Source organism: Cnephaeus nilssonii (assembly GCF_951640355.1).
Source record: "Cnephaeus nilssonii genome assembly, chromosome: 18".
Lineage (NCBI taxonomy): Eukaryota > Metazoa > Chordata > Mammalia > Chiroptera > Vespertilionidae > Cnephaeus > Cnephaeus nilssonii.
The window spans coordinates 550,200-570,341 of NC_137089.1; the positions used below are offsets into that span (position 1 = coordinate 550,200).

General features: G+C 69.5%; 2 protein-coding genes across 3 annotated transcripts; one reads left to right on the forward strand and one right to left on the reverse strand.

Annotated features, from left to right (window-relative positions):
• Window positions 1-343: 343 nt before the first annotated feature.
• IQANK1 (IQ motif and ankyrin repeat containing 1) lies at window positions 344-13,979 on the reverse strand. Its single transcript, XM_079796541.1, has 14 exons — window positions 11,974-13,979; window positions 10,266-10,324; window positions 9,261-9,349; window positions 3,981-4,114; window positions 3,668-3,832; window positions 3,369-3,560; window positions 3,112-3,237; window positions 1,701-1,840; window positions 1,567-1,621; window positions 1,353-1,445; window positions 1,111-1,219; window positions 925-1,021; window positions 717-851; window positions 344-648 (listed from the first exon to the last, which is right to left on the reverse strand). Exons 3-14 carry the CDS (start codon window positions 9,343-9,345, stop codon window positions 345-347), a joined length of 1,635 nt encoding a protein of 544 aa, XP_079652667.1. The 5' UTR covers window positions 9,346-9,349; window positions 10,266-10,324; window positions 11,974-13,979; the 3' UTR covers window position 344.
• On the forward strand, window positions 7,018-19,885 carry FAM83H (family with sequence similarity 83 member H). 2 transcript variants are annotated; one of them, XM_079796538.1, is made up of 5 exons: window positions 7,018-8,222; window positions 13,977-14,438; window positions 15,152-15,316; window positions 15,403-15,527; window positions 15,709-19,885. In XM_079796538.1, exons 1-5 carry the CDS (start codon window positions 7,629-7,631, stop codon window positions 18,488-18,490), a joined length of 4,128 nt encoding a protein of 1,375 aa, XP_079652664.1. In that variant the 5' UTR covers window positions 7,018-7,628; the 3' UTR covers window positions 18,491-19,885. The 2 variants fall into 2 exon arrangements, with proteins under 2 accessions (XP_079652664.1, XP_079652665.1); XM_079796539.1 differs by lacking the exon at window positions 7,018-8,222 and adding an exon at window positions 11,148-11,316.
• The last annotated feature ends 257 nt before the right edge of the window (window positions 19,886-20,142 follow it).

Genomic DNA, 20,142 nt, shown 5'->3' on the forward strand with positions numbered 1-20,142 from the left:
CCTGTCTCTACCCACCCACACCCTCTGCCCTCCAAGGCTGGGCCCCTGGGCGGGTCACCGAGCTCCCAGGTCTCCCCCACACTCTGCTGCTCCCGTCTGGAGGGACTGGTTGGCCCGCCCACCTCCAGGCAGGAGCACCCCCAAGTCCTGCAAACCAGTGTCCTCAGGCTGGGCTCCCACTGGCCGGGCGTCTGGACGGCGCTCTGCTCCCTCCCGCCTGTGCGCGCACAGAGCGCGCAGGCACACAGCGGCGCGCAGGCACTCCACGGCGCGCAGGCACACCACGGCGCGCAGGTACTCCACGGCGGCGGTGGTCCAGGGCTTTGCTTTATTGGTGCCGGGTGCTAAAGGCCTTCGCTGGGCAGCTGCACCTGCACGGGGAGCAGGACCTGCAACTGCTCAGCCGGGGGCCACCGAACCTGGGTGACAAAGAAGAGGCGGAACTGCTCCAGGCGGGACTCCTGGAACTGGGTGGGGCCGTACTCCGGCCCGTCCGTGGGCCTCAGCAGCGACAGGTACCGGTCCTGCTCCAGCAGCCTGCGGCTCAGCAGCTCCTGCGCCAGGCCCTGCTGCACCGCCTCCAGCTGCCGCTGCACCGCGGGGAACAGGTCCACCTCCCGCAGGTCGAACACCAGCGGCTTCCCGTACCTGAGGGGCGGGGCGAGCGGTGAGGTGGGAAGGGGAGGACCCCGAGTGCCCCGTTCCCACCGCCTCACCTGAGCGCCCCCAGAAGCGCCAACCGAATCCTCTCGGGCTGCAGGTGGTCTGGGTTCACCGTGTCCACGTAGTTGGTGTCCCGGTAGCGCAGGAAGGTGGCCGCCTGGCCTGAGGGGTCGATGACAAGAGGCCACCTGGGGGCGGCCACCCGGTCACCGCTGTTGCCCGAGCCCTCGGCTTGGCCCTCGCCCAAGCCGGGCCACTGACCGGCCGTCGGCGCGGATGCGGTCGCCCACGTCCTTCATTAGCACGTCGTGCAGCTCGGTGACCTGGCACTTCAGCCCCGGCACCTCCTCCTCCCCCCCTGCGGGGACAGAAGGGGGGCAACCGGAGCTCCCACGCCGGTGCCCCTCCCTGGGCCCGGCCTCCAGCCTCCAGCCCTGCCCCGCCCACCCTCCTGGGTCTGCTCCCGCAGCTCCAGCCTCGCCAGGGCCAGCGTCTCCTCCGCCTTCTGGGCCTCCTGCCGCAGCCGCTCCACCTGGGCTTCCGCGTCTTTGACGGCCTGGGGCGGGGGCGGGGGGCCACGAGCTCAGAGCGCAGCTCCCGAGGCCCCGCCCCGTCCCCAAAACTGGAGGGCCGTGCTTGGGAGGGAAGACGGTCCACGGAACCCCACGCTCCCGGAGGGAGGGACCCACCTGCAGCGTGAGCTCGGCCTTGCCCGCGCGCCTCCGCTCGCACTTGTCGTGCTCGGCGATCCTGCGGTTGAGCTCGCAGTAGGCCTGATGCAGCTGCGGGAGCGGCGCAGGCTGTCCTGGGGCCTCAGCCCTCAGCCCTGCGGTTCTCCCCTCAGCTCCTCCGCCCCGCCGCTCTCCCACCCCGCCCGCCCGGCTCCTCCCAGGTGGCGCTCACCTCCTTGTGGCACCGCTGCTGCTCCTTAGCCAGCTGTTGCACTTTGAGGTTCAGGCTGTGGTGGGAGGGAGCAGCCGGGTCAGAGCACCTCCTGGGGGGGTCGTGGCTGGGGGGGCCTCCTCCCTCGGGCGCACCGCTTAGCCTCCGCCTCCTTGTGCTGCTCGGCCTCCTGGGCCCGGCGCTGCCGCTCGGCCTCCATGTTCTGGAGCATGGCCTCCGTGAGGCTCAGGTCCCAGGCCTGCAGCACGCTGGCCACGGCGTCCAGCGAGGCCACCTAGTGATGGGGTCCGGTCAGGGGCTGGTTATATGCAGCCTGGGAGGACATGGACGGTCCACTCTATTTTATTTATATATAAAATAAATATATATATTTTTTAAGTGATTTGAGAGAGGGAGATAGAAACAGCAATGATGAGAGAGCCCACAACCCTGGCATGTGCCCTGACCGGGACTCAAACCTCAACCTCCTGGTTCATAAGTCGATGCTCAACCACTGAGCCACACTGGCCGGGCAGGTTCAAAACAATTTTGAGTCTCTTTCCTGTGACAACCAAGATGTATGACACGAGAACAGAGCTGTGGACTAAACATGGTCCCTGCTTTCTTCTGTCAACAGCATCAGTGTGTGTATCGATGGAGGGAGGGGTGTTTGGATTAATAGAGGAATTATAAATCAAGGGTGGTTTGCAATAGCAGGGAGGGGACGGCTGACACGTATGAACAAGGGCCTGAGGGGCGAGTGGGTGACAGTGAGCACCGTGTTCCCGCTGTCACTCGGGTGGGTTGCGTTTGCTCTTCGCTGTGGGTATACGTTCCTGTCGCCTCGCAGGCCTGGTCATTTTATTAAACTTTTATTTGGAAACAATGACTGTTTACGGGAAGTTGCGGCAATAAGAGGGTTCCCACGTGCCCTTAGCAAGTCTCCCCAGCGAAGGCATCTCACTCAACCACCGTACAGTGTCCAGGCCAGGAGGTGGCCGTCACCCAGACCAGTTCCTTTGGGTCCCGCCACGGCCACGGCCACGGCCACGGCTCCCCCTTTTCCTCAGAGAGCTGGGCCCTTTGCCCTCCTGGCCGCGTTCCCCGTGTGGAGCCAGAAGCTCCGCTGCTCGCCTCCCCGCCCTGATATTAAAGAGAGGAGCTGAGGGCCCCAGGAGGGGGGCAGAGGGGAAGCAGCCTGGAAAGGCAACCTGGGGGCGCCCCCTGCAGACCCCTCCAATCGCGGGGCTCCTCGCTGGGGCGGGAGACAGCACTTGGATGGGCGGTGGCCACGTGCACGTCAGAGCCGCTGAAAGAAGTGAAGGACGTGGGTGCGGCGAGCTCAGCGGTGGAGGGTCCCCCCAGGAACCCCATGGGGCAGGTTTGACTGCCGGCAGGTTGGAGGCTCCATCCCCGGTGCGGGGCGCGCAGGAGGCCGCCGATCAAAGATTCTCTCTCATTGACGTTTCTACCCCTCTCCCTCTCCCTTCCTCTCTCTAAAAATCGATAAAATATTTTTTTAAAAAAGCGAGGCCACCAGTCCCGGCCCGGGGAAGGGGCTCCCACCTGCGCCGGGGTGCTCCCGTCGTCCGCGTACACCCGGGGGTCGGCTCCCAGCTTCAGGAGCACCTCCACGGCCTCCAGGTGGCCCCCGAAGGCGGCTCTGTACAGCGGCGTCCGCCCGAAGGCGCCCTGCGGAAGGCCCCTCAGCCACGGCCCCGCCGCCTCAGCCACGGCCCCGCCGCCGCCCCCGCCGCCCCCGCCGCCGCCTCAGCCACGGCCCCGCCGCCCCCGCCGCCCCCGCCGCCCCCGCCGGCGCCCACCTTGCAGTTGGGGCTCGCGCCCTGCTCCGCCAGCAGCTGGATGGCCCGGGGCTGCCCGCCCACGGCCGCCTCGGACAGCGGCGTGTTCCCGCCCGAGTCCTCGCACTCCAGCAGGGCCACGCGCCGCTGCCGCCGCCGCGCCAGGCCCGCCTCGTCGTGTCCCACGCCCTCGCGCGTCAGCACCTCCTCCACCTGCGCCCAGGTCACCTCCGGTCACCTCCGGACCCCGCCCCGCGCGCCCCCGCCCCGCGCGCCCCCGCCCCGCGCGCCCCCGCCCCGCGCGCCCCCGCCCCGCGCGCCTCCCGCAGGACGGCCAGGATCTCGCCCAGGTTCCCGTCGAAGGCCGCGTCCAGCAGGCGCTCCTGGCGCCTCCGCTCCTCCTGCCGCCGCCGCTCCGCCTCCGCCTCCGCCTCCCGCCGGCGCCGCACCACCTCCCGCTCGCGGCGCACCAGGGCCAGGAAGGCCTGGGGGGGACATGCCCTGAGGTCACGGCCTTCAGCCTGAGGTCACGGCCGCCAGCCCTGAGGTCATGAGCCGGTACCCTGAGCTCCCAGCCCTAGGACCTGACCCCAGGCCCCACTCCCACGGCTCCGCCCCGGAGCCTGGCCTGACCTCTCTCTGCAGCTTCTCCATCTGCTCCAGGTACTCCCCGTGCTTCTTCCGCCGGAGGGCCAGCTCCTTCCTCGCCCGGTGCCGCCGGAAGGTGCACTGGATGACTGTGGCCGCCTGGTCCTCCCGGGTGGGCCCTGGGTGGGGAACCAGCTCGTGGGTCCAGGTGTGTGAGCACAGCCCTGACCCTGACCCTGACCCTGACCCTGCTGACCTCACTGAGGGGCAGTGCTAAATCCACACGCCCAGCCAGAGCAACCTGGCCACAGAGAGCCAGCGATGGGGGAGACCCAGGTCTGGGCAGGAAGTCCCAGGCGGCCCCATCCCAGGCAGCGGGGAGCCGCCAGCCCCTGAGCCCCTCGCCCGGGAGGACGTTGGTAGGAAACCAAGGAAAGGTGAAAACATGGCCTCCAGCAGGGAAGCCACGGTGGACCCCACAGGACTGCACCCCTAAGGCACTGGGCACCCCCCCAGAGGCTGGCTGACCGGGCAGAGGTTGGGGGGTGTCTCAGCCACAAGCCCTCAGAGGAGGGGGCCCCCTGCGAGCCGTGCACCCACAGGAAGTGACGCAGCCCGGCCTCCCTGAGGGCCGACGGGTCCGCCCAAGGCCCAGGCTCCCACCTTAAGGTCAGGGGTCATCTGGAGCAGTCGGGGGAGCTCACTGCCCACCACAAAGACCGAAACGGTTGGGGGACATCTGTCCCTGTCCCCTGGGCAGCGGAGGCCGCCCTGCAGGCTGCGGGAGCTGCAGGGGCAGCGGAGGGGCTGGCCTCTGGGGCAGAGGGGCCCCCCGACCCCCAGGCGCCCGGTTCTGGGGGTCCTTCCAGGAACCCCACGTCCGCCCCAGCTGCAGGCTCTGCCCTGCTGTGCCCGGCCCAGCCCGGAGCCAGGGCCGAGGTCGGGCATTCGAGCCTCTAGAAAACCAACAGTCAGGCCCTGGCGAGGGCTCGGTTGGTTGGAGCATCGTCCGGTGCACTGACAGGTCTCGGGTTCGATTCCCAGTCAGGGCACAGGCCGGGGTTGTGGGCTCGATCCCCAAGGGACACGTACGGGAAGGTGACCCATCCGTGTTCCCTCACATCGCGATGTCTCTCTCTCTCTCAGCACATCCTCAGGTGAGGATCTTAAAAATAAAGCCACAGTCAGGACGTCACAGACCTCTGCGGTCCACCCGTCCTAGGTCAAGGTCAGGCTCCCTCTCCGGGCCCTCGGGGGGCCAAGGTGACGGGTGCTGCTGGGGGTCAGACCACCGTCCAGAAGGGTGACTGTGCACGAGACTCGAGACCGGCTGCTCCGCAGAGAACAGAGAGAAACAAACGGACGGGAGGCCAGCAGAGAGCCGACGGGGTCAGGCGTGGGGTGGGGGGAGGCTTGGCCCAGGGTCACGGGGAGGAGGAAGGGGGTGCGCTGGGGGTTGGAGGACACCCAGGAGAGGCTGTGGCTGCTGAGTCCGGTTGGAGCAGGGGAGGGGGGTTGGGGGGGAGGGGAATCCAGATCGGAGGCCGCAGTGGAGGCTGGGAGGCTGCGCGGGGAGACGGGGCTGGCCAAGCGGAGAGGCTGGGGGCGTCACTGAGGCGGAGCCACGCCCGCCCGTCCCTGGTGCCCTCCGAGGTTGGCTCCTGCCACTGGAGGGCGACAGCACCCGGAGCAGACACCAGGACTCCCAGGTGGAAGGAGGGCGCTGGAGGGCGAAGGGAGGAGGCGCCCCGAGAGGCCGCACCCCTGGGAGGTGCCGGTGCCACCTGCCCAGCCCTCACGGAAAAGCGGGGGCCGGGGCAGTGGGAGCAGGGAGGACAGGGCTCCCCACTTGCTACTGGGAGGGACTTGCTCGCCCAGGAGCCCAGTCAGTCATTCACACACATGCACACTCACATGCATGCATACACGTGTACATGCGCACTCTTGCACATGTGCATGCTCACATGCATGTACAAGTGCTCACATATCACATACATGCACGCTCATACACATGCACGTTCATGCATGCACACATACAGGTACACATGTTCACACACACATGCACGCTCATGCACACACGACAGCCCCCTTCCTGCCAGCCGAGTCCTCCCCTCCTCATTGGCCAGGCGGCTGGTGGGCTCTCACTGCGGCCCCTTCGCCCGCCGGCCGGCCCGTCTTCCTCTGTAACTGGCGGCTCTCTCCTGGCTTCCGGGGGGCGGGGGGGGGGGGGTTGGTGTGTGGACCCGTCCCAGCCCCTCCACCTCGGGAGGCGTTTACGGGAGGCGTTTACGGGCCTCCTGTGGGCAGCTGTCCTGCTTGTTAGGGGCACCCTCCGTGCAGCAGCTTTAACAAGCGACCAGGCCGCGTCCGTGTCACACAGACAGGCCCCGCGTGCCGTGGGGGGAGGGGGGGGAGGGGCAGCGCCAACAGTGCCCCAGGCAGGACGGCCCTGGCCCTGGCCCTGCAGCCGGGCTCTGGGGAGCCAGGAGTGGCCATGCCTCAGGGGGCGCCTGCTGCCCGCCTCCCCTCAACCCTGCCCCAGCCAGGGCCACCGCCCTCCAGAGCCCCTTCCTCCTTCCTGTGTCCCCCTGTGCTCAGGTTTGGTGGCTGCAGTCTGTCTCCCCCAGTCTCAGGGCAAAGGCTGAGTGGGTGGGGGTGGGAGGGGGTGTGGGCAGGGCTGTGCCAGGCAAACCAGTCGGTCCAGTGTGGCAGAGCCGGCTGGGCGTGCGGGTGAGTCAGCGGCCCCGGGCTGGGGAAACGCTGGGGTGGAAGCCGTGGGGAGCCCCCTCCCGACAGGAAGCGCAGGGGACGCAGGAACATAGGCCCGCGTCCCCCCAAACAAAGGCTGGGGGAGCTCCTCGGGGCTCTGTGTCCCTGGCAGGGCAGCCACACCCCCAACCAGGACTGCCTCGAGCCCCTGCACCCCAAGTGGGCGGGACCTCCTGCTGCCCATCTCAGTCCACAGGGCGGAGCCTTTCCAGGCCCAGGATCTGCCTCCAGCCTCCGGCCAGCCGGTCGGAGGGCTTCCCGGGCCGGCAGAGGGTCCACCCTCCCCGCGGGCAGGGCAGGGCAGGGCGCTGGCAGCTGGGCCCGGCTCCTGTGTGCGGGGGTCGGGGGGGGGGGCGGGGGCGCGTCCCCCTGCTGGTCCCGTCGGATTGTCTGTGGCCAGTGAGGGCCTTGGCCTGGTGGATGGTCAGCCGCAGGGACCAGGGATGCAGCGCCCGGCCCTGTGGGCTGGAGTTTGAGTCCCGAGACCAGGGCTGGGATGGGGTGGGGGTGCCCGCCCAGGGCAGGACTCGACTCGCCCGGTACCAGCCGCGGTCTGGCTGCCGAGTCACCTCCTCCAGCTTCTCCCAGCCTCCCTCCCCGTCTGGCCAGCGAGGCCCGTGGCCCGTAAAGTCCTGCGCCCTGTGTCAGCGCCTTAGTCAGCCTCCGCGCGGTGAGCCACGGCCGCGAGTCCCTATAAACTCCCCGGCGTGGCCCGGCCCCCGAGTCGGCCCGCGAGGCCCACAGGCAGAGCCGGGGCCGGGGCTGTGGCACCGTGGGCACCAGCCGAGGGGCAGGGCGGGCACAGAGCAGCCGCCTCGGGGGGGGGGGCCCACGGTCGTCTCCCCGGCACCCTCTGGGCCCCCAGGACCTGGGGCCGCCTGCCGATGAGCCAGGGCCCCTGGGAGCCGACGCCGGATCGGGACCATGTCTGGGAAACGGAGCCGAGCGCGAAAGCCCCGTGCCAGGAGGGCGGGCAGGGCGCAGCAGGCTCCGGGGCAGCAGGGCCCTGAGGCCCAGCCCCCGCCCCCCGACGCAGGGGGCCCTCTGGACGAGACAGGGGTGGCCCTTGCGGGGCACGTGACCGGCAGCCAGCCAGCTGCCCGGGGGCATCCCGAGGTGGCCAGGCCAGAGCGGCCACAGGCAGAGGAGAGGCCGGTGCCAGCCGTGGCTCTGGGGTCCGAGCTGGTACCAGTCCCCGCGGCGGACATGGAGGACGGCCAGCCGGGGGGCCGCACGCACAGCCTGGGCGCTGAGCTGCTGAGGCTCCACGAGGTCCAGCTGTGCCTGGCCCAGGAGCAGCAGCTGCTGGCGGACCGCCGACGGCAGGTCCAGCTGCAGATGCAGCTGTGGCAGGAGCAGCAGCTGTGGCAGGAGGAGCAGCTGTGGCGGGAGGAGCAGCTGTGGCTGCAGCAGCTGCAGGAGGAGCAGGCCTGGGTGCGCATGGAGGGGCTGGAGCTGGCCGTGGCCCTGGAGCAGCTCCAGAGCGAGGGCCTTGAGGTGCTGCAGACCCACGGCCAGGTAAGGCCTGGAGGGCACGCGGGGGGCGGAGGCACAGACGGTCGGGGGGGGGCGGGGTTGAGGGTGCCAGCGACCCACCGGCACCTGCAGACCCGTGCTCACATTTGCAAAGTGAGGCTGATGCCCACTGCTGGGCGGGTAGGGGTGCCCAGGCAGGGCGCTTGTTCAGGGAAACTGAGGCAGAGGTGTTCCTGTAGAGGCCAGGTGCTGTCCAGGGCAGGGTTGGGGGGAGAGGGTGACAGCCCAGGTGGAGAGCCGGCAGGTCACCGCCCCCAGCGCACCTGCCCGCCTGTTTACTGCAGTGCGCGACCCAGGCTCCATCGCGGAAGCAGCCAGCGGCGCCCGAGCCCAGCATCCTCGTTCCGGGACCGCGGCTGCCTCCGACACGCTGGGGCTATTTGGGGGAACCAGGGTCCCCACCCCAGCGTGGCCTGAAGAGCAGGCACCACCATCCAGCCAGGTCCTAGGGCCTCGGGGCCCACTCCAAGCGGAAGGGGTGCCCCCGAGGAGCAGGACAAGCCCCCTCTTAGTCAGCACAGCCCCCTCAGGCCTGGGCCGGGGGGACCTGGAGCAGCCGCCTGGAAGGCGTGGGCAGCTCAGCCAAAGCTCCGGTGAGCGAGCGTGGCGACCGAGAAGACGGGGGCTCGGAGGAGGGGAGAGACACCGTGCGGGTGGGCATGGCCGAGGTGCCCTTCCCGACCCCGCAGCGCTGGGCCGAGGACAAGCTGTGGCCGTGGGGAGGGCGGCTGCAGAGCAGCAGCAGGTGGAGCGGGGGGCAGAGTGGGCCACAGACTTAGTCTGTGACTTGCCAACATGGATGCAAACCCTGCTCCGTTTCACAACCTGTTTCCCATCTCCCTCCCCTGAACACGGCCCCGGGCCCCTGACCCCACCCCAGGGCCTGGAGTGGACCTCGGGGCTCTGAGCCCTCAGTCTACCGACCACCCCTAACTCAGAGGAGGGGGTCTCCTGGGGGGGAGGGTCTCACCAGTGAGGGTCTGGGGGGCGCCCCGGAGGTTGGGAGGTGCACGCACTCACCAGCAGTGGCTCTGGGCTCGGCCCCCGGGGGGGATGGCTGCCACTTCCCTGACGCTGCTTTGGGGCCCCCCTTCTTACTGCTCATCCTCCTGAGGGCGGGTAGGGAAGGCCAGGGAGGGGTGCTCAGAGTGGCGGGGGCAGAGGGCGCAGCACTGCCCACGCCTGGGCCTGGCAGAGTTGGCAGGTGCCTGATGGGAGCACAGGACACGGCGCCCACTCCGCACCGGCCGGCTCCCGGCCACCTGCCTGCCCTGGTTACTGGCGTGTGCGTGCCGGCACTCGGGGGGGATGCCTAGCAAGGTCACTGGCCACAGCTCAGCCCCCTCGTCCCCTCCCCCCGGCTCCATCCTCTGGACCCAGGCCCTGACCACACCCCCCGGGGTGGGGGGTCCTGTACCCATCTCTCTGCACAAACCACCGGGCGGCCAGCAGGTGCAGCTTCGTCTAACGCACGGAGCCCCGCCCCTCCGCGCCCCAGGCTGCTTCTGCCCGGCCTGGCCCTGGTGTGGTCAGGGCCTGGAAGCCAGGCCGCTCTCCCTAGTCTGCTCGGCTGACCCCAAAGTTCCTATCTTTTTCCGGGGCACCCCCCTCCCCCAGGCTTGTGAGGGTCCCCTCCCCTCCCCCACAGCCAGGTGACCTATTGCAGTGCTGTGGCCTGGGCACTGGTCTGACCCCCGCCCGCTGGCTCCTGTGGAGAGTTGCCGAGTGTTTGGGGACAGGATGATCCGGAAACTAGGACAACGGGGACTGGTGGGGAGGGGTGGGGGGAGGCGACTGAGACGGGCAGAAAGCGGCCCAGGCAGTGACAGGGAGGGCGAGTGCTTGGGAGGGGCGAGGACCTAGGGGGGGTCTGATGGAAACTGGTTCTGAGCAGGGGTCCTGAGTGTTTTGGGGAGACACTGGTAGGATGCAGGTACCTAGGGACAGCGGAGGGCTTGCGTGTGTGCATGGAGAGGTGTTGGGGGGTGTGAATGGGGTCCCCTGCTCCATGTGGTCAGTACTTACAGGGTCCTGGTGTGGGGGGGACTCTCAGTGTTGCTGTGGGGTCTTCTGTGTGCAGAATTCTGTGGGGAGGGTGCCATGCAGAGGTCATTGAGTGGGGGTCCCCTGTGTGTGTGTGGACTTTGGGGGGCGCCTGGCCCATAGGCATGTGCGGGGCTTGGTGTGCACGTAGGGTTCCTGTGCCTGCGAGGTCCCATGTGCGTGGCAGAGGGTTGGTATAGGCAGGGGTCCCCTGTCCGTGTGGGGGTGCAGAACACCTGGGCCTGTGTGTGGCCGCGGGGGCCAGCGAGTGGGGCGTGGTTGGTGTAGGTGTGGGGTCCAGCTCTGTGGAATGGCGTCCCCTGTGTGCGCGGCTCCCCCGTAGCTGTGGGATCTGTGGGGGGACGTGGGTACCAGGTCCCTGAAACCTGCCGGCATCGGTGTGCGGGGAGGGGGCCTCGGAGCCGACGCCGGAGGGGGGCGGACCAGTGTGCTCCCCGGTCCCCAGGCCCAGCCTTGCTCCCGGGTCTGCGTGGTCCCGCGGCCTCACGGGCCTCACGGGCCTCACCTGCCTCACCGGCCGCCCCAGCCTTAGAGCCAGACCGGAAGCTCCGCCCCCCGCGTCGGGCGGGCCCGTTGCCTAGCGACTGAGCTGGAACTTACCCGCCGCCTCGACTTCCGGGGCGAGGGTGAGGGGTCAGATGTGGACACCGCGCGTCCTCGGTGGACTGATGGGGGCGCGGGGCGCCGGCGGCCTCCGCGCGCGGGGCGGGGGTCCCCGGGGCGCGGGGCCGGGGGGCGCGGCGGGACCCGGGGGCCCGCGGGGACGCGGGGGGCGGCGGGGCGGCGGCGGGCGGAGGAATGCGGGCGCGCCGCGGGTGGGGCCGCCCCGCCCCCAGGTGCTGCCCGGGCAGGCCGGCGCGGGAGCGGGCGGGGCGGGGGCGGGCGCGTGAATCAGGCCGCGCGGCGGGCGGGCCGCGCCAGGGAGTGGCTGCCGGACCGACCGGACCGCGAGGCCGCTGGGCGGCGGTCGGCTCCTGCTGTCCTTGTCCCGGGACCCCGCGCACCTGGCCAGGTAGGCCCCCTCCCCCGGCGGGAGCGGGGCGGGGCGGAGGCCGCGGCCGGGCGGTGGGTGGGGCGGGGTCGGGGCGCGGCGCCCCCCGGCGCGGACTCCCCGCCGGCACCTGTGCGGGGCTGCGCGCCCCCAGCCGAGCGGTGGGAGCGCGGGAGCGGCCGCGCGTGCGGGCCGGGCCGGGCGGGTGAGCCGGCGTGGACGCGAGGCCCTCGCACGATGCGGGCCCGGGAGGAGCCGAGTGGGAAGGGCCGGGCCCAGGTCGACCTGCCGGGTCCTGACTCGCTCCCCGCCGCGGCCTGGCTGGGGTCGGGAGCGAGCGGGGCCGGCGGACTCTGCCCCGGGCGGGCCGCCTGGGCCCGGGCGGCTCCCACCTGAGCGCGGGGCGGGCGGAAGGCCGTTCTCTCCGCTCAGTCCCCGGCGGGTGGGTAAAGGGGACCTCGCCCAGGCCGCCGCTAACTCCCTGGGGTGCACTGACTTCCTGCGGTGAGCACCCCGAAAACGGCAACACTTCGACTTGCAGTCGGCGAGCCCATCCTCTGGAACCCCTCCCAGCCACTCGGGGCTCCTCATGCCCCCCAATCCTTCCTTCGGGGACCCGCCTCCTGCCCCCCCTTCCACACTGGCCCAGGGTCCCCGCCCTCGTGCATTAGCCCGTACCTCCCTCCTGCTGGGGGGGGGGGGAGTGTCACCGCCTGGACGTGCACTTCCTGACGGGAGTCCACGGATCCTTGAGGGCCCGGGACACGGTCAGGTTTGTGTCAGAGGTCAGAGGTCAGCCCTGGAGCTGATTCCTGCTGAGTCACGGGCTGGAGTGGGAACGCACCCCTCCCTCCCTGAGGGCAGGCGTCCGCTGGCAGGTGTGTGGGGAGGCACGCGGTTGGGGTTCACCATTTCGGGCTGGGGAATGACCGCCTCACTGTCCCCAGTTCAGGGGTGTGCGGACCCCAGAAAAGAAACCAGCAAAGGAGCAGGTCCCTGAGCCGAGCAGGGCCACCTCCCAGCCAGTCCTACCTGATGAGAAGGTTCTTGACCCCATGGGACCCCCCAACCCCACTGCGTCCGCCTGGACAGTCTGTGTTGTGTCCCCTCTTCTCGTGTGTCACCCCAACAGGGAAAGTGCCACCCAGCCCTGCAGGGTCAGACCCCGTGTAACCACCCCCCCACACACTGTGGTCAGATAGAGAGACCCCCCACACTGTGGTCACATAGTGAGAGCCCCCCCACACTGTGGTCAGATAGTGAGACCCCCCCACACTGTGGTCAGATAGAGACCCCCACACTGTGGTCACATAGTGAGAGCCCCCCCACACTGGTCAGATAGTGAGAGACCCCCCACACTGTGGTCAGATAGTGAGACCCCCCCACACTGTGGTCAGATAGTGAGACGCCCCCTGCTGGGGTGGGACGGGGACGCTGGCACAGTAGGACCAGCCCGCCCTTCCCCCCGCGGCCTTCCTCGGTCTGGTCCTGGTGCCTGAGGACGCATGGCCCCGCCGTCTAACGGGCTATCGGAGGACCAGGCCGCAGCTCTGCCGATGACTGGAGGACACATGGGCTCCGTCACCTCCCGCCCAGGGGAAGTGGACCCAGAGGTGCCCAGGTCATCGCACACAAGAGCGCTGACCCCAACGTGGTCGGGCAGGCATCTCCTGCTGGCCCTGACCACGCGGTCCACCTCACCCACTGCGTGTGCGGGGGAGCGCTGGGGGCCGGCCAGCAGACCGCTCCCCAGCCACCACAACACCCACGGCCGGAGCTCGGCCGGAGCAGCAGGCACGGGTGGGCAGGGACTGGGCGGAGGACAGGTATCCACGCGGTGACGGGACGTGTAGGTGGGTCCCGGGAGCCCAGGAGGGGCCCCCGCCTGGCTGTGAGGGCCATGAGGGCTGTGAGGTGGGAGAGGCTCGGGAGCCAGGACAGACAGACCGCTGGTCACAGCAAAGGGCTCCGACCACCCGGAAGGAAGCGGGACGGGGTGGTGACAGAGGCTTGGCTGGGACGGGACTCGGCTCTTGGGCAGGAGGAGGCTGCAGGTCTGTGACGTCGGGCTGTGGGTGGGGTGGGTCAAAGGGTAGGGTGGGTGCAGGTGGGGCTGGGGGCTGGGGTGCAGCCTCACCCCCCCTGGCTGGACACATGGGACAGGCTCTGTGCTGACTGGCCTGGGCCAACCCTGGCAGCTGCCCACGAGGGTGGGGGGAAGGCAGGGGCGTGGCCTGGGGTGTGGGCCACTCGCTTGTCTCCTCTGCACAGGACCAGGGACCCACAGAACAGCACGGTCTTAAAGTCAGGAGCAGAACATGCCCCTCATCATGAAGACCCCAGACGGGGTTGTTTTCTTTAAACCAGCGGCCGTGAAACATTGAAGGGTGCACAAAGCAGACGTGTGGGGCCCTGCGCGGGGGCGTGTGTGTGCCGCGGGAGTCCCGCCTGGAGTCTGGGCCCCGGGCTCTCCCTGGGTCCTGGGGCAGCAAGGCCCAGGCTGCGGGATCCTCTGCCGTCCCCCAGCTGGGCACATCCCCGGGTCTGGGGTGCCCGGAAGGCCTCCAGGCCCGGGCGGAACACCAAGCCCAGCCAAGGCCCCTGCCAGCCCGTCCGCACGGCATGAGTGGGCAGCGGGCCCGGTGCCCCAGCCCGGTAACGCCTTCCTGCCCCTCCCCCAGGCCCCCGGCCTCAGCATGGCCCGTCGTTCCCAGAGTTCCTCGCAGGGCGACAACCCCCTGGCGCCGGGGTACCTGCCACCTCACTACAAAGAGTACTACCGCCTGGCCGTGGACGCGCTGGCGGAGGGCGGGCCCGAGGCCTACAGCCGCTTCCTGGCATCCGAGGGGGCACCCGCCTTCCTGTGCCCCGAGGAGCTGGACCACGTGAGCCGCCACCTGCGGCCCCCACAGTATGTTTCCCCGGAGCCCCCCGAAGGCGGCCCTCCCAACGTGGACATGGACGGCTCCTCGGGCACCTACTGGCCCGTGAACTCCGACCAGGCGGTGCCTGAGCTGGACCTGGGCTGGCCGCTGACCTTCGGCTTCCAGGGCACGGAGGTCACAACGCTGGTGCAGCCACCGCCCCCCGACAGCCCCAGCATCAAGGATGAGGCTCGGAGGATGATCCGCTCCGCCCAGCAGGTGCGCTGGCCCAGGGGCAGGGGGCAGGGGGCAGGGGCAGGACCGCCTGAGCTGGGCCTTGAGGCACGCGGAGTGTGAGGGAAAGGAGCATGCACCTCCGGCGGGGGGAGGCCAGCGGCAGCGAGGGTGTCCTGGCGACCTCTAGGGTCACCGAGGGCTGGCGCCCAGGCTGCAGGCTGCCTCGCTGCCTCGGTTTGCTTGTCCGTGGTCCTGGTGGTCACGGCCGGTGCTCAGGAACTCGGAGGTTGGGTCCTCTCCTGCCTGGATTTATTGTCAGACAGTGACCTCCAGCCCTGCCCTTGACCGCGCTGGGGGCTTCTTGCCCTCACCGGCAGTTGGTAAACAGCAAAGGGACGGAGACAGGCAGCAGATCAGACGCTGAAGGCCATGCCTCTGCCCACCGCCAGACACCTGCAGGGCAGGAGGGACGACAGGGGCTTCCTCACCTGCCTCTGCCCTGGAGGGAGCAGCCTCCCCCAGCAGGACAGCCCTCCCCCAGCAGGACTCCATCATGGGCCACCCACCTGGCCAGCAGCCTGCATCCCCTCTGACAGCCCCCTCCTGACCCCCCTCTCCCCTGGGGGGACCAGGGCGGTTTTGCGGAGTTTGTGGGTGACTCGCAGGCCCCGGGCTTGGTTGGAGAGTGGGGGGCAGCAGGCCCCAGGCTTGGCTGGAGGATGGGGGACAGCAGCGGGTTCGCCCTTGGGCCTCAGGTGGTGGCCGTGGTGATGGACATGTTCACCGACGTGGACCTCCTGAGCGAAGTGCTGGAGGCTGCCGCGCGCCGTGTCCCCGTCTACATCCTCCTGGATGAGATGAACGCGCAGCACTTCCTGGACACGGCGGAAAAGTGCCGCGTCAACCTGCACCACGTGGACGTGAGTGACGCGGGGGGCGGTGGGGGGGGGGCGGGAGGGGAGGGAAGGTGGGAAGACCCCTCCGCCTAACGCCTCTCCCTCCCCAGTTCCTGCGGGTGCGCACCGTGGCAGGCCCCACCTACTACTGCCGCACGGGCAAGTCCTTCAAGGGCCACGTGAAGGAGAAGTTCCTCTTGGTGGACTGCGCCGTGGTGATGAGTGGGAGCTACAGGTGCGCAGCCCCAGCACCGCCCCTCCGGGGCCCCCTCCTCCCGTAGCCCAGCCCAGCCGCCCCTCCTGCCTCTTTGCAGACTTGACCCCCCAGGCACTGGCTGCGGAGCCCCGCCCCTCCCTGGCCCCGCCCCTCCCTCTGGCTCTGCCCCGCCCCTGACTCTGGCCCCGCCCACCCGCAGCTTCATGTGGTCCTTCGAGAAGATCCACCGCAGCCTGGCGCACGTGTTCCAGGGCGAGCTGGTCTCCAGTTTCGATGAGGAGTTCCGCATCCTCTTCGCACAGTCTGAGCCTCTGGTGCCCTCGGCCGGGGCGTTGGCCCGCATGGACGCTTATGCCCTGGCTCCATACTCCGGGGCCGGGCCCCTGATGGCCAGCCAGATGACCGGGGCGCCAACTCCATTCTCCTTCCCCAAACGAGCGCACCTCCTCTTCCCACCGGCCCGGGAAGAGGGCCTCGGCTTCCCCTCCTTCCTCGACCCTGACCGCCACTTCCTGTCGGCCTTCCGCCGGGAGGAGCCACAGCGGATGCCCGGGGGCGCCCTGGAGCCGCACATGGGGCTGCGGCTGCCGTCACGAAGGTGGGACACGGAGGCCGGACCCGGTGCCGAGCTCGCAGGCCCGCGGGGCTTCTTCCAGGCCCGACACCTGGAGATGGACTCCTTCAAGCGGCACAGCTACGCGGCCGCCGATGGCGCGGGCGCCGTGGAGAACTTCGCGGCCGCGCGGCAGGTGTCCCGACAGACGTTCCTCACCCACGGGGACGACTTCCGCTTCCAGACCAGCCACTTCCACCGCGACCAGCTCTACCAGCAGCAGCATTACCAGTGGGACCCGCAGTTTGCTCCCGGGCGCCCACAGGGCCTGTTCGAGAAGCTGCGCGCTGGCCGCCCCGGCTTCGCGGACCCCGAGGACTTCGCCCTGGGCGCTGGGCCTCGTTTCCCGGAGCTGGGCCTGGACACGCACCAGCGGCTGGACTATGTGCCGTCCAGTGAGTCGCGCGAGGTCCGCCATGGCTCAGACCCGGCCTTCGGGCCCCGGGGCCTGGAACCCAGTGGGGCCCCGCGCCCCAACCTGGGCCTACGTTTCCCCTGCCAGGCAGCGGCGAGGCTGGGCCCGGAGGCGGGGCTGCAGGCAGAGCCTGAGCGCAGGGCTGGGCCGGAGGGGCGGGCGGGGCTGAGGCACTGGCGCCTGGCCTCCTACCTGAGCGGCTGCCACGGGGAGGATGCGGGTGAGGAGGGCCTGCCGGCGCCCATGGAGTCCGAGGCCTATGATGACGACGTGCTGGTTTCCGGGGGCCGGGCGACCGCTGGGGACCTGCTGCCCTCGTCTTTCCGCGTGCCCTCGTCATTCCCGGCCAAGGGCTCCGGCAGCGGGGGCGGCGAGGGCCCGGAGCGCGAGGGCACAGAGGAGACGGGCCTGGCCAAGCAGGACTCTTTCCGCTCGCGCCTGAACCCGCTGATCCAGCGCAGCTCTCGGCTTCGCTCCTCGCTCATCTTCGCGACACAGGCGGAGGGCGCAGGCGGGGCCGCCACCGAAAAGGTGCAGCTGCTGCACAAGGAGCAGGCGGTGCACGAGGCCGTCGGCCCCGGGGGCGAGGCCGTCCGCTCGGCCGCCTCCACCAAGGTGGCCGAGCTCCTGGAGAAGTACAAGGGTCCCGCGCGCGACGCCGGCGGTGCCCCGGCCACCGCAGTCACCGCCTCCAGCCACAGCAAAGCCGTCATGTCCCAGGCGTGGCGGGAGGAGGCGGCAGCGTCCGGGAACGCGGGGGCCGAGCGGCGCAGCCTCGAGAGCTGCCTACTCGACCTCCGCGACTCCTTCACGCAGCGGCTGCACCAGGAGGCCGAGCGGCAGCCGGGGGCCGCCACGCTCACGGCCGCCCAGTTGCTCGACACGCTGGGCCGGAGCGGCCCCGGCCCCGACAGGCTGCCCTCCCGCTTCCTCCTGACCCAGGGCCTCTCCTCTTCCCTGCAAGGGCAGGACGGCCCCCCGGTGGACGCACCCCTCTCGGAGCCAAAAGGGAACCCCACCTCAGCCTACCCCGAGCGGAAGGGGAGTCCCACTCCTGGGTTTCCCACGCGCAGAGGCAGCCCGACCTCAGGATTCCCTGAGCGCCAGGGGAGCCCCACCTCCGCCTACCCTGAGCGCAGGGGCAGCCCAGTGCCCCCCGTGCCCGAGCGCAGGGGCAGCCCAGTGCCCCCCGTGCCCGAGCGCAGGGGCAGCCTCACCCTGACCTTCTCGGGAGAGGCTCAGAAGGCCGGGCCCGCGGAGGAGTCGCCCACCGGCCCCATGGAGGTGCTGCGCAAGGGCTCCTTGCGCCTCCGGCAGCTGCTGAGTCCCAAGAGCGAGCGGCGCGCAGAGGATGAGGGCGGCTTCCCGGCGCCGGCGCCGCAGGAGAACGGGCAGCCCGAGAGCCCCCGGCGGCCCTCGCTGAGCCGGGGAGACAGCACGGAGGCCGCCGCTGGGGAGGAGCGGGGTCCGCGGGCGCGCATGGCCTCGGCCACGGCCAACGCCTTGTACAGCAGCAACCTGCGGGACGACACCAAAGCCATCCTGGAGCAGATCAGCGCCCACGGCCAGAAGCACCGCGGGGCCCCCACTCCCTCTCCGGCCCACAGCAGCCCGGAGCTGGGCCGCCCGCCGGCTGCCAGCGGCCTGGCTCCTGACATGTCCGACAAGGACAAGTGTTCAGCCATCTTCCGCTCAGACAGCCTGGGGGCCCAGGGCCGGCTGAGCCGCACGCTGCCCGCCAGCGCCGAGGAGCGCGACCGGCTGCTGCGCCGCATGGAGAGCATGCGCAAGGAGAAGCGCGTGTACAGCCGCTTCGAGGTCTTCTGCAAGAAGGAGGAGGCCGGCGGCCCCGGCGGAGGCGCAGGCGAGGGCCCGGCAGAGGAGGACGCCCGGGACAGCAAGGTGGGCAAGTTCATGCCCAAGATCCTGAGTACGTTCAAGAGCAAAAAGTGAGTGTCCCCGCCAGCAGCCCGGCCGGGGTCTCCGCATCCCTGCTGCCTGCCAGCGGGGCACTTGGTCCTCGGGCGCAGAAGCTAGGAACCCGGATGAGCACAGCCAGAGCTCAGCCCCCCTGGGCTCACCCCGTGCCTGCCCTGGCCTCTCCGTTTTGGGGCTCGCTGCCCCTGCCTTATTCCCCTGCCTCCCTCCTCAGCACCTCCATCTCCAGGCCCCCCCACCCCCCCCACCCCCCACTTAGGCATCTGCCTCCCCGTCTCTTTGGGCTTCAGGTCCTCTTTGGGCCTTCATGCACCTCAGGGACCCATCCCTTTGTGCCTTAGTCCCCGCTTCTCTGGGGACCTCGCATCTCAGGGCTTCTATGTCTCAGGGTTCCCCTCTGCCCACCCTCCTGGCTACGCCGCATCTTCACTCTGCTGCCTCTGCCGTCTGCTGGCGGCCCCGTCCTCGTCCTCTCGGGAGCCTCCCACCGCCTCAGGACCTCCCATCTCCATCGGTGGTCGCTGGAGGCTCACTTCCCGCCCTGTCCTCTGCCCACTTGCTTGGTGGCCCATCCTCTAACTGCAGGGAGGCAGGGCAGGGGGAGAGGGGAGCAGAGGGATCCTAGAATATTCTAGCACGTCCCCAGACCTGAGCAGACCTGGCCCACCCTCCAGCAAGGTCCTCAGCCAGGATGACAGCACCAAGCCTCAGTGATGGACGGCGTGGGGCCCCAGCCAGTCAGCCAGAAAGGGGCTGGGTGTGGAGTGCCGGTACCTGTCCAGGTGAGGGCAGAGGACGGCCTCGTGGCACCTGAGCCCCAGCCCATCGATGTCCCAGCGGTCCGAGCCCCGGGCGTGGGCCTGGTCCTGCAGGCGCCAGCTCCACCCCGCCCTGCATCCTCTCCTCTCGGTCACCAAGGTGCCTGCCGACCTTTCCCGTGTCCTCGCCGGCGGTGACGTTGGGTTTGAAATGACACCTTTCGGCACCGAGTGCTTAGGAAGTCTCCCGCCACAGGCGCTACGCTTGTGAAACGAGTGTTTCCGCCGTTTCTTCTCGAATAGCTTTTGGTTTTTACGTGTAAGAAACCCAACCGCCCAGAATGGGGAAGGGTTTAAGAAACGGCACTGAGCGAAGGCTGCAGTTCAGACTCGGGGTGCACGTTCACACTCCGACAACTCATGGTCTGGTGACCAAAGCAACTGCCCCGGGAGGGGTGACAGCAAGGACTTGTCCTCGGGTGGCAAAGGTCACGTGGAGCTGGATGAGCTGGCGTTTGCTGACAAATGTTTCCGTGTGGCCTGGTGCTTAGGGAGGGCCCATGGGGGACCCTTCTGGCCAGCAGAGGCCAGTGGCTGGGGCCCTCGGAGCCTCCTGTCTGCACCCCATGTCTTGCTGAGTGACACAGCTCCTCAACTGTGATTCTTAATATTTTGATGATAATAAAACACCAGCACAGAATATTCTAGCACGTTCCCAAATGTATACAACCACCTCACTACCTATTGCACCCTTTGGCCTATGCTCCCCACAGGAGGGCCCCTCAGGTGCCCTGAGCCTTGAGCGAGAGGCTGGGTGCTGGGGAGACGGTAGCCGCAGGGTAACAACAGGGGGTTCGAGAGGGCATGGGCTCCAGGAAACGGGTGCGAGGACTCGGAGATCCTCTGAGG

What these genes read in the sequence shown, in the direction of transcription:
- FAM83H (XM_079796538.1), top strand. Translation starts at nt 7,629, where the DNA reads ATGTCTGGGAAACGGAGCCGAGCGCGAAAGCCCCGTGCCAGGAGGGCG. An exon ending in TGCTGCAGACCCACGGCCAG is followed by an intron (nt 8,223 to 13,976) that starts GTAAGGCCTGGA and finishes CCCCTCCCCCAG; the next exon opens with GCCCCCGGCCTCAGCATGGC. An exon ending in GTGATGAGTGGGAGCTACAG is followed by an intron (nt 15,528 to 15,708) that starts GTGCGCAGCCCC and finishes GCCCACCCGCAG; the next exon opens with CTTCATGTGGTCCTTCGAGA.
- IQANK1 (XM_079796541.1), bottom strand. Translation starts at nt 9,345, where the DNA reads ATGAGCAGTAAGAAGGGGGGCCCCAAAGCAGCGTCAGGGAAGTGGCAG. An exon ending in ACGGGAGCACCCCGGCGCAG is followed by an intron (nt 1,841 to 3,111) that starts GTGGGAGCCCCT and finishes CCCCATCACTAG; the next exon opens with GTGGCCTCGCTGGACGCCGT. An exon ending in GCGGGAGCAGACCCAGGAGG is followed by an intron (nt 1,022 to 1,110) that starts GTGGGCGGGGCA and finishes CTGTCCCCGCAG; the next exon opens with GGGGGGAGGAGGAGGTGCCG.